The following is a 13,923-nucleotide window of genomic DNA, read 5'->3' on the forward strand; positions in this document are numbered from 1 at the left end:
GCATATCAAAAGATTCTGACAATTAAGTCAGCTTGTGCTCTTAGAGAATACAGAGACAAATATAAGAAAGCTAAACACTGTGTAAAACTAGCTAAACAAAAGTCATGGGAAGACTTTGGCAAGAACATAGAAAATAAATATCAACAAGGTGGCAAAATATTCTGGAGGTTGTTGAAGAAGCTTAGAAATTGAGGAAAGAGTGCTGTAAAAGGAATTAGAGATGATAAAGGTGACATGAAAACGAGAGAAAAAGATATCCTTGAAGTATGTAGTAATTTCTTCGAAAAATTGTTAAATGAAACAAGCAGCGATAGCACAGTTGTAAAAAACACTCAACAGGCATACAGTCAGGAATACATATCCATACTTGAAGTAGAAAAAGCCATTAAAGGCTTGAAATGTGGAAAGGCAGCAGGAGTAGATGATATTCGACCAGAATGCTGAAGTATGGTGGTATAAAAGTCTTACAGTGGCTTCACTGCATAGTTCAGGACCTGACAGAGGAATGCATTCCCGATGATTGGAGTAGAGCGCTCATAGTACCCATATATAAAAAGGAAAATAAAACTGAATGTGAGAATTGCAGAGGTATTTCCCTACTGAGTGTTCCTGGAAAGATTTATGCAAGTATACTTGAGAAACGGTTGAGAAGAATTGTGGAAGAAAAGCTTGGTGAAGAACAAGCTGGATTCAGGCCAAATAGAGGCTGTCAGGATCAGATCTTCACTTTGTGACAGATAGTTGAAAAATCATGGGAATATAACAAAGATCTGTATTTAAGTTTTGTCGATCTGGAAAAGATATATGACAAGATGCCAAGAGAGAAGCTATTCAATACTACAGTTATATGGTGTCAATGGGGCATTATATCAAGATACTTAGTCTCTAAGTATTTGAGTTTTAAGTCAGCAGTTAGAATTGAAGGAAGTACAGGAAGATGGTTTAATGTTAAATCTAGTGTGAAACAAGGATGTACATTATCCTCTCTGTTATTCATTATTTATATGGATCACATTACGAAGGAAAGTGGTATTAAACATGATATCAAAATCAGAGATGTTAATATCAGCTCTTTGCTTTATGCGGACGATGTTATACTTCTAAATAAATCCGCTACAAGTCTGCAAGATTCCCTGACTAAATTGAATAACTGTTGTAATAGATATGGTATGAAGGTCAGCAATAAAAAGACAAAGACAATGAAAATAGGCAGAATCGTTGAAAATGTCAACTGCATTGTGAATGCAGTTGACATTAGGCACGATTTTTAGTGAAGATGGTAAATTAAATATGGAAATAGACAACAGAATCAACAAAGCTGGTATGGTAGGAAGTCAAGTGAATAAATTCATATGGAATAAGAGAGAAATTAGTCGGAACACTAAATTAGCTGTATACAAGACAGTGTTCAAACCAGTTTTAACTTATGGATCTGAGAGCTGGGTCAGAAGTAAAACACTTGACCAAAGACTAGAGACCGCAGATGTGAGAGTCCTTAGAAAGATTAGAGGTGTGAACAGATGGCATCAATGGCAATATCATATTAAAAATGAGGATATTAGGAAAGAACTTGACATTGTTAGCATCCAGAAATGCGTTAGCAGAGCTAATCTCAGGTGGTATGGTCACTTAAACAGAATGGGCGAGGAAAGATTAGCAAAAACAAGTGATCTGTGCCTGGTTGGCAGGAAAACGATCCAAAGGAAGACAAAGATATAGGTGGATTGATACTGTACAAAGTGCCTTAGAATAGAAATATAAGATCTGATAATTTTGGAGTCTTGACAAGTAACAGACTGATTTTGAGGAAAATTGTAGATAGGAAGTTAGTAATGATGTAAATTTTTCATGTAGTACTATCATATCCTGTACACTGCTGGAGGGTACATGGCAGGAATTTGATGATGATGTTGTGCGTGGCCAGATTTCGGTGGTTTAATGAGACGGATATGGTCTTGATGTTCCGAAATGTGTTTGTTAATGAATTTACCTGTCTGTTCATAGTAGGACAAATTACAGGAGCACAGGACCTTGTACACATCAGGTAGCATAAGAGGTGAGAGTTTGTCTTTAGGAGGAGGTAACCAATTGTGGATTTGGTTGATTGGTTTGTACGTAGCAGCCAATTTATATTTCTTCATAATTTTTAAAAGACATTCGGAGATGCCGTTGACATACGGTAATGGAATCCTACGGGTTTGTTCTTGTTTAGGTTGATGTGCGGGTAAATAACTGATGATTTTTTTGCATTGATTTTGGATTATATTCATTTTGTATGGCTGTATTTTTGATTAATGGTTCCATCTCCACTTCTGTCTATCATAAGCCGACTTTTTCAGGAAGCTACATTCACAATTCTTCTGCTCACCATCCATCTCAAAAAGTTGGCATCATTAAATCATTAGTAACCAGAGCACACAGATTCTGCTCTTCTGAAGGTTCTTTAAACCAAGAATTGGAAATAATCAAAAATACAGCCATACAAAATGGAGACCATATCCGTCTCATCAAACCTAGCTATACCTGCATGCTGTCTCCTGAGCTCCTCATTATCACCAGCCTTTGTAGTTCCACATATACCCTTTTCTCACAGAGGTCCTCACACTGCTGCAACCACCCAGGTAATCACTTCATGATCACTCTCACCAGCTGGAGGGTAATTTCAAACCTCATTTTATGATTACATCCTCTGATGAGATGATCAAATCTAAAACCCTCAATCCCTCTGTTACGTACCGTCTTTTATTTGTCCCTGAAAAACTCAAGAAACTCATCTTTACTTCCAATTGCTATCTCATCATCTTAGTCTATATTGCCATAGTTAAAATCACTCATAATAATCACCCTTTTCTTATTTGCTTCATTAATTTGGTTATATATTTCATAGTCATTACCATCCACATTACCAGGTCTATAACAACATCCAAGTATTTCATTCTCACACCATACTACCTCAAAACCACTGCCACTATTTCCCTCTTGCATCTCTACTTTGTATGGACATAACTCTTTATCATGATTAGCACCTCTCCCTTTTTTTTAACATTTTTATCCTCACAAAACACATCATACCCTTCCATCTCTATTTCTTCTAGGTTGTCGTCCACATTCAACCATGTCTATCTTATTCCAACAATTTTTGGGTGAACAGACTCAATTAATGCAACCATTTCATTTGCATTGTTTCTTACACTTCTAGAATTTGTATACAAGCACTGCAGCTTATTCCTGGATCTGTAGCTAGTTCCACTGACACCACTTAGTTGATATGACTTCTCCATGCTTAACTTGAGCCATTTCTTTTTTCTCCTTATTCATCTTCAAACCGTCTTCAGATTCAACTGTTTCCCTTGATCCCAGGTCATCCCCTTTCCTTTTTGTCTACACATGCATTCATATCCTCTAGGAGCATTTACCTTTCTCATGCTGTGTTCCTCTGTCACACCCTGAGTCTCCCTCTTTCCCTGTCTGTCTTGCACTCCTGTTCTCTCATTCTCTATACTCATGCTTCTCACTTTTTCATTCACAACCACCATTTCAATCTCTCCTGTCTTACTCTCTCGCTCTTCTACATCACTTCCACTTGATCAGATTCATTCTCTGCACTCACTTCTCTACCTTCCAGCAACAGTCTCACCAAGTGACTCACACCAAAACCACTCAAATGCAGTCATATCATATGATTCATACCATACAGCTAACAAAGCATTCATAATCCTTGCTCTCCAATTTCTGATTAACATGTCCTTAAGGGAAATCTTCAGTCTTGTAATTTTGTAATTGTGATTATATTAAAATAAAAATGAATACTTTAGTCAGAAAATTTTTTATTTTGTGAAATACAAATTTTTTTATTCTCATTTTTTTTAATTTTAAGTTAAAAAAAATTCAAAAGTCAGCAAAAATGGTGTGGCAGCTAAAAGTTTTTTTTGCATGGGATTCGAAAAAGCAGGTTATATGTGATTGACAGTTTGAGTAAAAGTATGATGTGCAGTGTGCTAAATATGTAATAATAAAATAATAGTAAATAATGTAGATAAATAGTTCATCATCAAATTCCTGACATTTACCCTCAAGGGGGGTGTATAAGATATGAGTACTACATGAAAAATTTACATCATTACTAACTTCCTACCTACAATTTTCTGCCAAATCAATCTGTTATTTGTCAAAGCTACAACATTGTCAGATCTTATATTTATATATCTATCTTCTGAGGCACTTTTTATTGTATCAATCCACCTATATCTTGATTTTCCTCTGGGTCTTTTTCCTGCCAACCTGGTAGAGAACACTTGTTTGGCTAATATTTCCTTGCATATTCTGTTAAAGTGACCATACCACCTGAGATTAGCTCTCCTAACACATTCCTGGATGCTGACAATGTTAAGTTCTTTCCTAATATCCTCATTTTTAATATGATATTGCCATTGATGCCATCTGTTCATGCCCCTAATCTTTCTCAGGACTCTCATATCTGCTGTTTCTAATCTTTGGTCAAGTGTTTTACTTCTGACCCAGCTCACAGATCCATAAGTTAACATTGGTTTGAACACTGTCTTGTATACAGCTAATTTAGTGTTTTGACTAATTTCTCTCTTATTCCATATAAATTTATTCACTTGACTTCCTACCATACCAGCTTTGTTGATTCTGTTGTCTATTTCCATATTTAATTTACCATCTACAGTAAAAATTGTGCCTAAGTAGCTGAAATGTTTTACTTGTTCCACAGGTTCCCCATTCACAACACAATTGACATTTTCAATGATTCTGCCTATTTTCATTGTCTTTGTCTTTTTATTGCTGACCTTCATACCATATCTATTACAACAGTTATTCAATTTAGTCAGGGAATCTTGCAGACTTGTAGCAGATTTATTTAGAATATAACATCATCCGCATAAAGCAAGAAGCTCACATTAACATCTCCAATTTTGATATCATGTTTAATACCACTTTCCTTCATAATGTGATCCATATAGATAATGAATAACAGAGAGGATAATGTACATCCTTGTCTCACACCAGATTTAACATTAACCATCTTCCTGTACTTCCTTCAATTCTAACTGCTGACTTACAATTCAAATACTTAGAGACTAAGTATCTTGATATAGTGCCCCATTGACACCATATAACTGTAGTATTGAATAGCTTCTCTCTTGGCCTCTTGTCATATACCTTTTCCAGATCGACAAAACTTAAATACAGATCTTTGTTATATTCCCATGATTTTTCAACTATCTGTCACAAAGTGAAGATCTGATCCTGACAGCCTCTATTTGGCCTGAATCCAGCTTGTTCCCTACCAAGCATCTCTTTCACAATCCTTCTCAACCATTTCTCAAGTATACTGGCATAAATCTTACCAGGAACACTCAGTAGAGAAATACCTCTGTAATTCTCACAATCAGTTTTATTTTCCTTTTTATATATGGGTGCTATGAGAGCTCTATTCCAATCTACTGGAATTCTTCCCTCTGTCCAGGCCCTCTAAACTATGCAGTGTAGCCACTGTAAAACATTTATACCTCCATACTTCAGCATTTCTGGTCTAATATCATCCACATTTCAAACTTTTGATGGCTTTTTCTACTTCAAGCATGGATATGTATTCCTGATTGCATAGGCATGTAATCAAGAATACAGGTCAGGTCAGTGTTTTTTATCACTGTGCTGTCATCACTGCTAGTTTCATTTAGTAATTTTTCGAAGTAATTACTCCATACTTCAAGGATATCTTTTTCTCCAGTTTTCATATCACCTTTACCATCTCTAATTCCTTATACAGCACTCTTTCCTCCATTTCTGAGCTTCTTCAACAACCTCCAGAATATCTTGCCATCTTCTTGATATTTATTTTCTATGATCTTACCAAAGTCTTCCCATGACTTTTGTTTAGCTAGTTTTACACAGTGCTTAGCTTTATTACATTTCTTTCTGTATTCTCTAAGAGCACAATCTGACTTATTTGCCAGGAACTTTTGATATGTTTTCTTCTTTTCCTTCACTGTCTCTTTAACTTCCTGTGTCCACCATGGAGTTCTGATTTTTCTATCCTTGCTGACAACCTTACCACATGCCTCTCTGGCAGAATCAATCAATGTTTTCTTCAGAGGTTGCCACTGAATCTCCAAGGTTTGATTCCTGTTTTCAAACTCTTTCATTTTTTCTTGAATAATGTTTGTATATTTTAGTCTACAGTTCACATCTGAGAGCTGCTCAACTTTTATTCATTTTAAAACTTTCTTACATGTTATTCTTTTCAATATGAATTCAATTTTATCCTGCTGAAGAATAAATGGTGATCACTTCCAATTTCAAATCCTCTGTACACTCTGGTGTCCTGCACCAAGGAGAAAACATCACTATCAACAATAACATAGTCAATGAGACTTTTCTTATTCCTAGCCTCTTCTCTCCATGTGAATTTGTGCACATTTTTATGTTGAAACATGGTGTTAGTAATAACCAGTCCGTGTCCTGAGCAGAAATCCAACAAGTATTTGCCATTATTCTTAGCTTTGTTCCTTTCTCCAAATTTTCCCAAAATATTTTTGTATGTCTGACAATCATTTCCTACTCTGCTATTTAGATCTCCCTAACAAGGACCAACTTTTCCTTTTTCATTGTGTCAGTTGCTTTTTCTAAAGTCTCAAAAAATTCCTCCACTTCTACCTTTGAAGAACCTTCTGTGGAACCATAGGCACAAATAAGTCTCATTGTCCAGTTCCCCCATTCTCATATTTGCCCACATCACTCTACTTGAAATTGCCTGATATTCAAGAAGATTAGTCTTGAATACTATGGCTACTCCTTCTTTTCCTTGATTGTCATTGCCTGAATATAACATTTTGTATTTATTGCTCAGAAAGATCTCACCAGTTTTTGTCTTTTTTGTTTCAGTCACCCCTATTATGTCGATCTGGTACCTATCTAATTAATCAGCTAGCTCCATTTCTTTGCCATTCAGTCTTCTTATGTTGATAGTACTGATCTTTAACTCTGGTGACGTTGAATTGGGGTGTGTTTTCAGATTTGTTCCAGTAGCTGACTTTTCGCTGTTCGCCCTGGTTCCCTGACGAAAACAAAGGAGGGGGGGGGGGGCCTTGTTTAACCGGGTGACGCCCCAGCCGGCATGAAATTTTGTCATATTGTACCATCATTTTGTATTATGGTTTAAGCCAATAAGAATACAATTTGGTCGGCTAAATCCCAAATTGCCAGCCCATCCTCGTTCGTTCAGTTTCCAGGTAGATACCCAACAGGGTGCACCACGAGAAAGTGAGGATTGGACATTAGGTCAGAAGCCCTGGTCAGTTCTCCACATTCCTTTAAAGACTATATCGAGTTCTCCTCTCAGTTATACAACTTTGACCCTTGTAATTTAAATGCATATAGATAAAATTTAGCATTAAAATTTTTTGATATCATTCCCACATATTAATAGTTTTAGAATCACTAGGTCAATAGGTACTGTATAGTATATATGAGTACATACATTGATTTCTTTGTTATTTTTATATTATTTGTGTATTAGTTATTCTTTACACATATTTCTTGTAATTTGATATTTTTTAGATGGTTTATGCCACTTAAAAAAAATAAAGTTTTGTAAGTGTAGCTATTTAGAAGATCATGCCTTATCTATGCTTCATTATATCAAAGAGTCACTCACATGCCTTGAAATAATCAGCTGTGGTAATATTACTGATGAAGGAGTGCTATCTCTTCAACATATGGAGTAAGTGATATTTTTCTTGCAAGTCATATCCTCTTTTTCTCTTAACTTTTCAGTTCAGTTGTTGTAGCATGTAGTGATGTGTACTTAGTAGAATATAATCAAGAATGGAGGAGTTAAAATGCATAACAACGTATGAAAGAAGTAAGAAAGAGTGAGAAAAGTGATTTGAAAGAGACAGAGGAAAAAAAATAAAAGTGCAGCATTATTAGTATTGCTCAGCAATCTTCAAAACCTTGCTGAGTGTGGCACAGTACTAAACAGAAGTTGAAGAAACAGGAAAGTGGTGTATGCTATATTATTATTATTATTATTATTATTATTATTACGGGTATCTCCATGGAGTCAGAGACTCATCGCGGGAGACCCAAACTAGCAAAACAATATCTGTCATATCTCTTCTTGAATTCATTTACAGACGAAGAGCTCACAACTAAGGCAATGAATTCCACTCATTCACCACCCTCCAGGCAAAAAACCTTGTTCTGACACCTTTGTTAACCACACTCTTCTTTAATTTCCAGAGATGACCTCTTGTTCTTCCATCACTATCACACAGCTGAAACATTTCCCCTGCATCAATCCTATAAAAACCTTTTAGTAATTTGAATGTTTCTATCATATCCCCTCTTCTTCGCCTATCAACCAATCTCTGCAATCCACAAGCTCTCAATCTATCAATGTAGGGAGCATTTTTTATATCACTCACCAACTTGGTCACTCTTCTCTGAACCCTCTCCACAGCCTCTTCATCTCCAAGGAATCCAGGTGACCAGACCTGAGCACAGTAATCCAAATGTGGAAGTATCAATGCTTTATAAAGGGGAATAATAACCTCTTTATCTCTGGATGTCAGTGTGTTCCTCAACAACCAAGTAATCCTATGTGCAATCTTGGACACCTTAGCAATGTGTCCTCTGAACTTCATCTCCCTATCTACCAATACCCCTAAGTCCCTAGCCTCATCAATCTCTTGGAGTACCTTTCCATCGATGTAGTACACAGCTGGTAATCTTTTAATCCCAAAATGCATGACTTTACACTTTTCCACATTGAACTGACATCCATTTTCTTTTGCCCATTTTACCAGCTTATTTAAATCCTCCTGCAAACTTTCAACATCAGCTTGATTTTTTATTGCACTACACAACTTTGCATCATCAGCAAACAACTGAATATCTCCCTTTAAGCCGTTTCCTATATCATTTATATACAAATTAAACAACATTGGCCCAAGCACAGAGCCCTGAGGCACACCACTGGTCACCTGCCTCATTCTGGACTCGGCTCCTCCATACACCACCTTATGGTATCTCTCCCTGAGCCATTCTCCTATCCATATCACCAATTTAATATCCATTCCCATCTGCTCCAATTTACATAACAGTGTTCTATGGGGTATCCTGTCAAAAGCCTTAGCAAAATCCAGAAGTACCACTGTGTAGCCAGTTCCTTTGTCCAACTCAGATGTTATTCTATTATGAATAGTTAATAGATTGCTAAGGCAGGATCTACCTTTAACAAAACCATGTTGGCCTCTATAGAGTATCATATCCTGATCCACCCATTCTTGAATTTTGTCTTTAACCAACTTTTCCAATACTTTTATCACTACTCCTGAGATGGTGATTGGTCTGTAATTCAATACCGCAGTTTTAGAGCCACCCTTATGCAAAGGAACCACTTTGCCTAACTTCCACTCCCTAGGGACCATACCAGAGTTCAAACTTAAATTAAATATCCAAGTAAGAGGGGTTGACAATTCATTTGCACATTCACGCAACACCCGAGCTGATATTCCATCTAAGCCTACCGCAGTGTTTGCATTTAAGTTTTGCAATATATTTAATACCTCTGATTCTTTAGCTTCAATTCTCACATTAGGTATTGCTATAGGTATAGAGATAGCCTCACTTGGGTGATAGACTTTTGAAAAGTGATCACTCAGTAACTCGACTATTACATCTGATTTTGTCACCTCAATACCATCAGCACCCACTAAGGTTATCCTTCCGAAGTCATTCTTCCTCTTACTTGCCACATAGCGGAAGAACTCTTTGGGATTACCCTTGATCTCTTTGGCTAAGGTCTTCTCATAATCTGATTTAGCTTTTCTTACTATGCTGGTAACCTTCCTAGCTTGAGCCTTGTACTGCTCATGGGTGTCCTGATCGCCTTTCTCCTTGTAAATTCTCCATAACATTTTCTTTTTTTGCAGTTCAAGCTTGATACTACTGCTCATCCATCTAAAGCCTGCCTTGTTTGACTTCCTGACCATGGGGACACAATCTGATATTGCTTACCTCAGATACCCGCTGATTTTATCCCAAGCACTGCTAACATCTTTCCCTTGCAATATGTTCTGCCATGGGATGGCTGCAAGCTCACTCCGAAGCTGCTTGTAATTGCCTAACCTGTAGTTCCGTACATACCCCTTCTTAATAGAAAAATCCACAGATTTTGCAACCTCCCAAGTCAATACCACATGATCGCTTTCACCAACTGGAGGTAACGAGGACACCTTACTTATGCATATAACCTCTGAACCAATAACCAGGTCCAACACTCTCACACCACGTGTCCCTTCAGTTACGTGCTGTTTCAAGTAATTATCTCGTAGAAGATGTATGAACTCCATTTCCTTTTTGCTACGTGATATTTCCTCCTTCCAATTTATATCACCATAATTAAAATCCCCCATAATAATCACTAAGCCTTCACTCATTGCACTAAGTTGCTGATGCATGAATTCAATATCTCCCCCCGTACTCCCTGGCCTATAGCAGCATCCAACTGTATATTTGGTTGCATTGGTCACTATTTTGCACCAGACTTCCTCAAATGAACTCTCATTCACATGTCTATCATCATGATATACTACTTTCTTTGGCTGCAACACATCAGCTATCATCAACAGTACTCCTCCTCCTGTTCTATCTTCTCTATCCTCCCTGAAAATACTGTACCCATCACATTCAATTCCAGTGACCACATCTTCTGCTGATAGCCAAGTTTCACTGATGCCTACAACTTTTGGTGAGATTTCACTGACTAATGCCAAAAATTCTTCTCTCTTATTTCGAATGCTTCTAGCATTAGTATACAAAAATTGCAGATTCCCTCTAGATCTTGTACCGGCTTTAGAACTGATATATAAGTCACTAACTACCGTAGTCCTATGCCGATTTTTATCCCCTCTCTTCTGCAATTTATTCTGCCTATAAGGATCAATAAATACACAATCAGTGCTAAAGTTTCTCTCTCTTACACTCAACCTTTTCAATATTAGTTTCCCTGCCCAATAACTTCAACCTGTTCAGAAAACAATAACTTCTTCGATCGCTTATGTCCTTCCATGTTAAGATGCAGTCCATCTCTAGCATACAACTGCCTTTTTCCTTCAAACACACTCCAAACATCAACAAACTCCAGACCTCTTTTTCTGCACATTCTTGGAATCATATCATTCATTATCATTGCTCGTCTACTTAACTCGTAATTGTCAAAACGAGGCAGCACACACACTATTCTCCCATTGACACTTTTCCTCTTCACAATATCTAATAATGTTCTTAAATCTTTTCCTACCCGATTTATACTACCTCTCAGGTCATTCGTACCCACCATAACTATCATCTTGTCTGCTTCATGCCCTCTCTTTATTGCTAAAGCCACTCTTTCTATTGTCCCGTCAGCCAAGCACTCCTCATGCATACCACTCTCCATACCCTTAATCATAGAATCACCATATATTTTACTACTCTTAACTTCATTCAAGTCCACACTCATGGACTCATTCTCTACACTATTCAGCATGACTCTCCCAGCTTCATTACTCAACTCTCTATTACTTACCCCCCCACTCTCGCTACATCTCATTTCTTCTAGGCCACTTGTGGTTTTATTATGTTGACTCCCAATCACTCCCATACTATTTATTATTGAATCATTCACCAAAGACTCACCCATATGTAATCCTGTTCTAGTTACTTCAGCTAAAGTAATCTCTATAGGCCTAATTTCTCTGTTTAACACATTAAACTCAGCTTTAACTTCCAGTATCTCCTTACCGATCACTTCCACTTCCTCATGAAGAAGATGAAGGTCATTTTTCATTTTCACAAACTCCCGCCGAAGTTCTTCCGCTACGGTCCCGATGTCAGCTTCCATTCCTAAACGCTCCAGCCTATCCCGACACTTCTCACATACGTCGACATTTTCGTTCTTCTCATTTTGCCAGACCGACCACAGATCCTTCACATTTTTCGGTGCATACATGTAGCAGTTTCCTCAATGCATCCATTGCGAAAAATCTAACGCTGAGCCAGCCTTTCGTGTAGTAGTAGAAGTCCTGCGCGCCGCTGACGTACGTTTCTTGTTGGACGCCATCTTTACACGTTGATATAGTGAAACAAACGGCAGTGAAAACACAATATATACAACACAGTTCTAAACAATAATACCACTGAAGGACACTTGTTTCTAACCGATGCACAATTTCAGCACAATTTGTGACAAAAAGCCACACTATATTTAACTTTAAAAACACGTTTTCTAGACTAGCTAAACTTATCTTATTTGTTAATAGTATTTTATGTATTGACAAGGAATCTTCATTTCTTCACTGATAATGTGTAGTTAAGAAGAATTATAAGAAGCATTGTTGATATTGATCAATAAAATTCCATTCAAAATTTCCTGATGGAAGATTTGAATGGACTTTTAGTTTGGACAGTTCAGAGTTTTCTAGTCTCTGGAATGTTAAGGAAAATGAAAAATAGAAGAAATGCATTTGAAGAATCTAGTGGAGAGAAGAATGTGATTGAGACATATAAGTTGGTAAGGGCTTATTACCAGATTTTTATAGATGATGTTTTTCATAAACTGGTGGAGACAAGTAGAGAACAAGTGGTATCCCTGGAAACTCTAAGGAGGGTGAGAGTAAGAAGTAAGTTTTTTTGCAGGGAGAGTAGCGATAATGTTGTTTAAGAAAATTAATAATGTATACAATAGAATAACTAAATAGATTTACTTATTATTTCCAATATTTTGCCAAAGTTAAATTGACATTGTCAGGGTATTATTCAACTAGTATCAACACAGGCACCCTCCACTTATTTGCCAGATTAGGTACCAGAGCACCAGCAAAAACCAGAAAGTCATTCATTTAGCCCTTATTTAGTATCCAAATGCATTTTGGGTGCTGAATAAGCATCCAAAATGTATTTGGATGCTAAATAAGAAAAAACTCAAAAAAATTTCAACGCTAAAGCCAAATAACATACTGGGATATACAAAAGCACAGTAAAATCAACAAATGCTTACCTTTAAATATTTTTATTCTTGCATCTATTTGAATAATGGTGATTTCTAATGACTTTAGTATGCACTGGTATAGTATTTTTAATTTCCTATAACACTTCAGCTTTGTTCTTAACTGTCATTCCAACTGTTCTGTTAGGTATGCCTAGATTGCAGCCAATATCAGTTATGCACTTGCCTTCCACACTATGTTTGATTAGTTCTAGCTTTTCTTGCAAAGTGAGATGTTTATGGTTTCTTTTAACTTTATCATTACACTTAGGTGCATTATAATCACAAATGTAAGCATGAATATTGTATTATAAGCCCAAATACACTGATGTCCAAAAGCTAAGGACGAACTACATTTTTAGCTGTATATGAAAAATTTTTCATGACTACAGCCAAATTTGGGCACAAAATTTATTTCCAGCATACTAATAAATTATATTACACAAATATGTGATATAAATTTCATACAAATTAAATTGCAATACATTTTTGGCAAAAGTTACAGATTTCTTAAGAACGTAATTAGAAATTAATGTATAGTGCTTACAGAAAATTGTGCAGAAAGACATTTCAGTATGGAATATGTCCATCCCAAACTGTAATGCAGCTCTCACAACTTCGTACCATGCTTAGCACCAAGTAATTCAGGAGTTCTTTAGGCAAACTTGCTCACTCCTGCTTCAGAGCAAGAATAAGGCTTTGCTTGTTTTTCTGGAGGGGAGTTTGGGAATTTGCATTGTGTCTCCTTATTGCATCCCAAAGTGTTCTATGGGGTTGAGACCTGTTGAGTGTGCTTTTCACATGATTTGATTAATATCTTCAGTCTCCAGAAGTATCTTCACTACTCATGTACGATGTGGTGTGGC

At 36.7% G+C, this 13,923-nt stretch overlaps 1 protein-coding gene across 2 annotated transcripts in view; it reads left to right on the forward strand.

Annotated features, from left to right (window-relative positions):
• The window catches only part of LOC150102512 (ATP synthase subunit s, mitochondrial), a 74,159-nt gene that overhangs the window by 44,267 nt on the left and 15,969 nt on the right, over positions 1-13,923 (forward strand). For both annotated transcript variants that reach the window (XM_090399100.1, XM_090399101.1), the window contains exon 4: positions 7,585-7,747. In XM_090399100.1, coding sequence (XP_090255226.1) covers positions 7,585-7,747 — 163 coding nt within the window. The remainder of the gene's footprint in view (positions 1-7,584; positions 7,748-13,923) is intronic.

This window comes from Typopeltis vanoorti, chromosome 10 (assembly GCF_054136105.1).
Source record: "Typopeltis vanoorti isolate ZY-2024b chromosome 10, IOZ_Tvanoo_1.0, whole genome shotgun sequence".
NCBI classification, from domain to species: domain Eukaryota; kingdom Metazoa; phylum Arthropoda; class Arachnida; order Uropygi; family Thelyphonidae; genus Typopeltis; species Typopeltis vanoorti.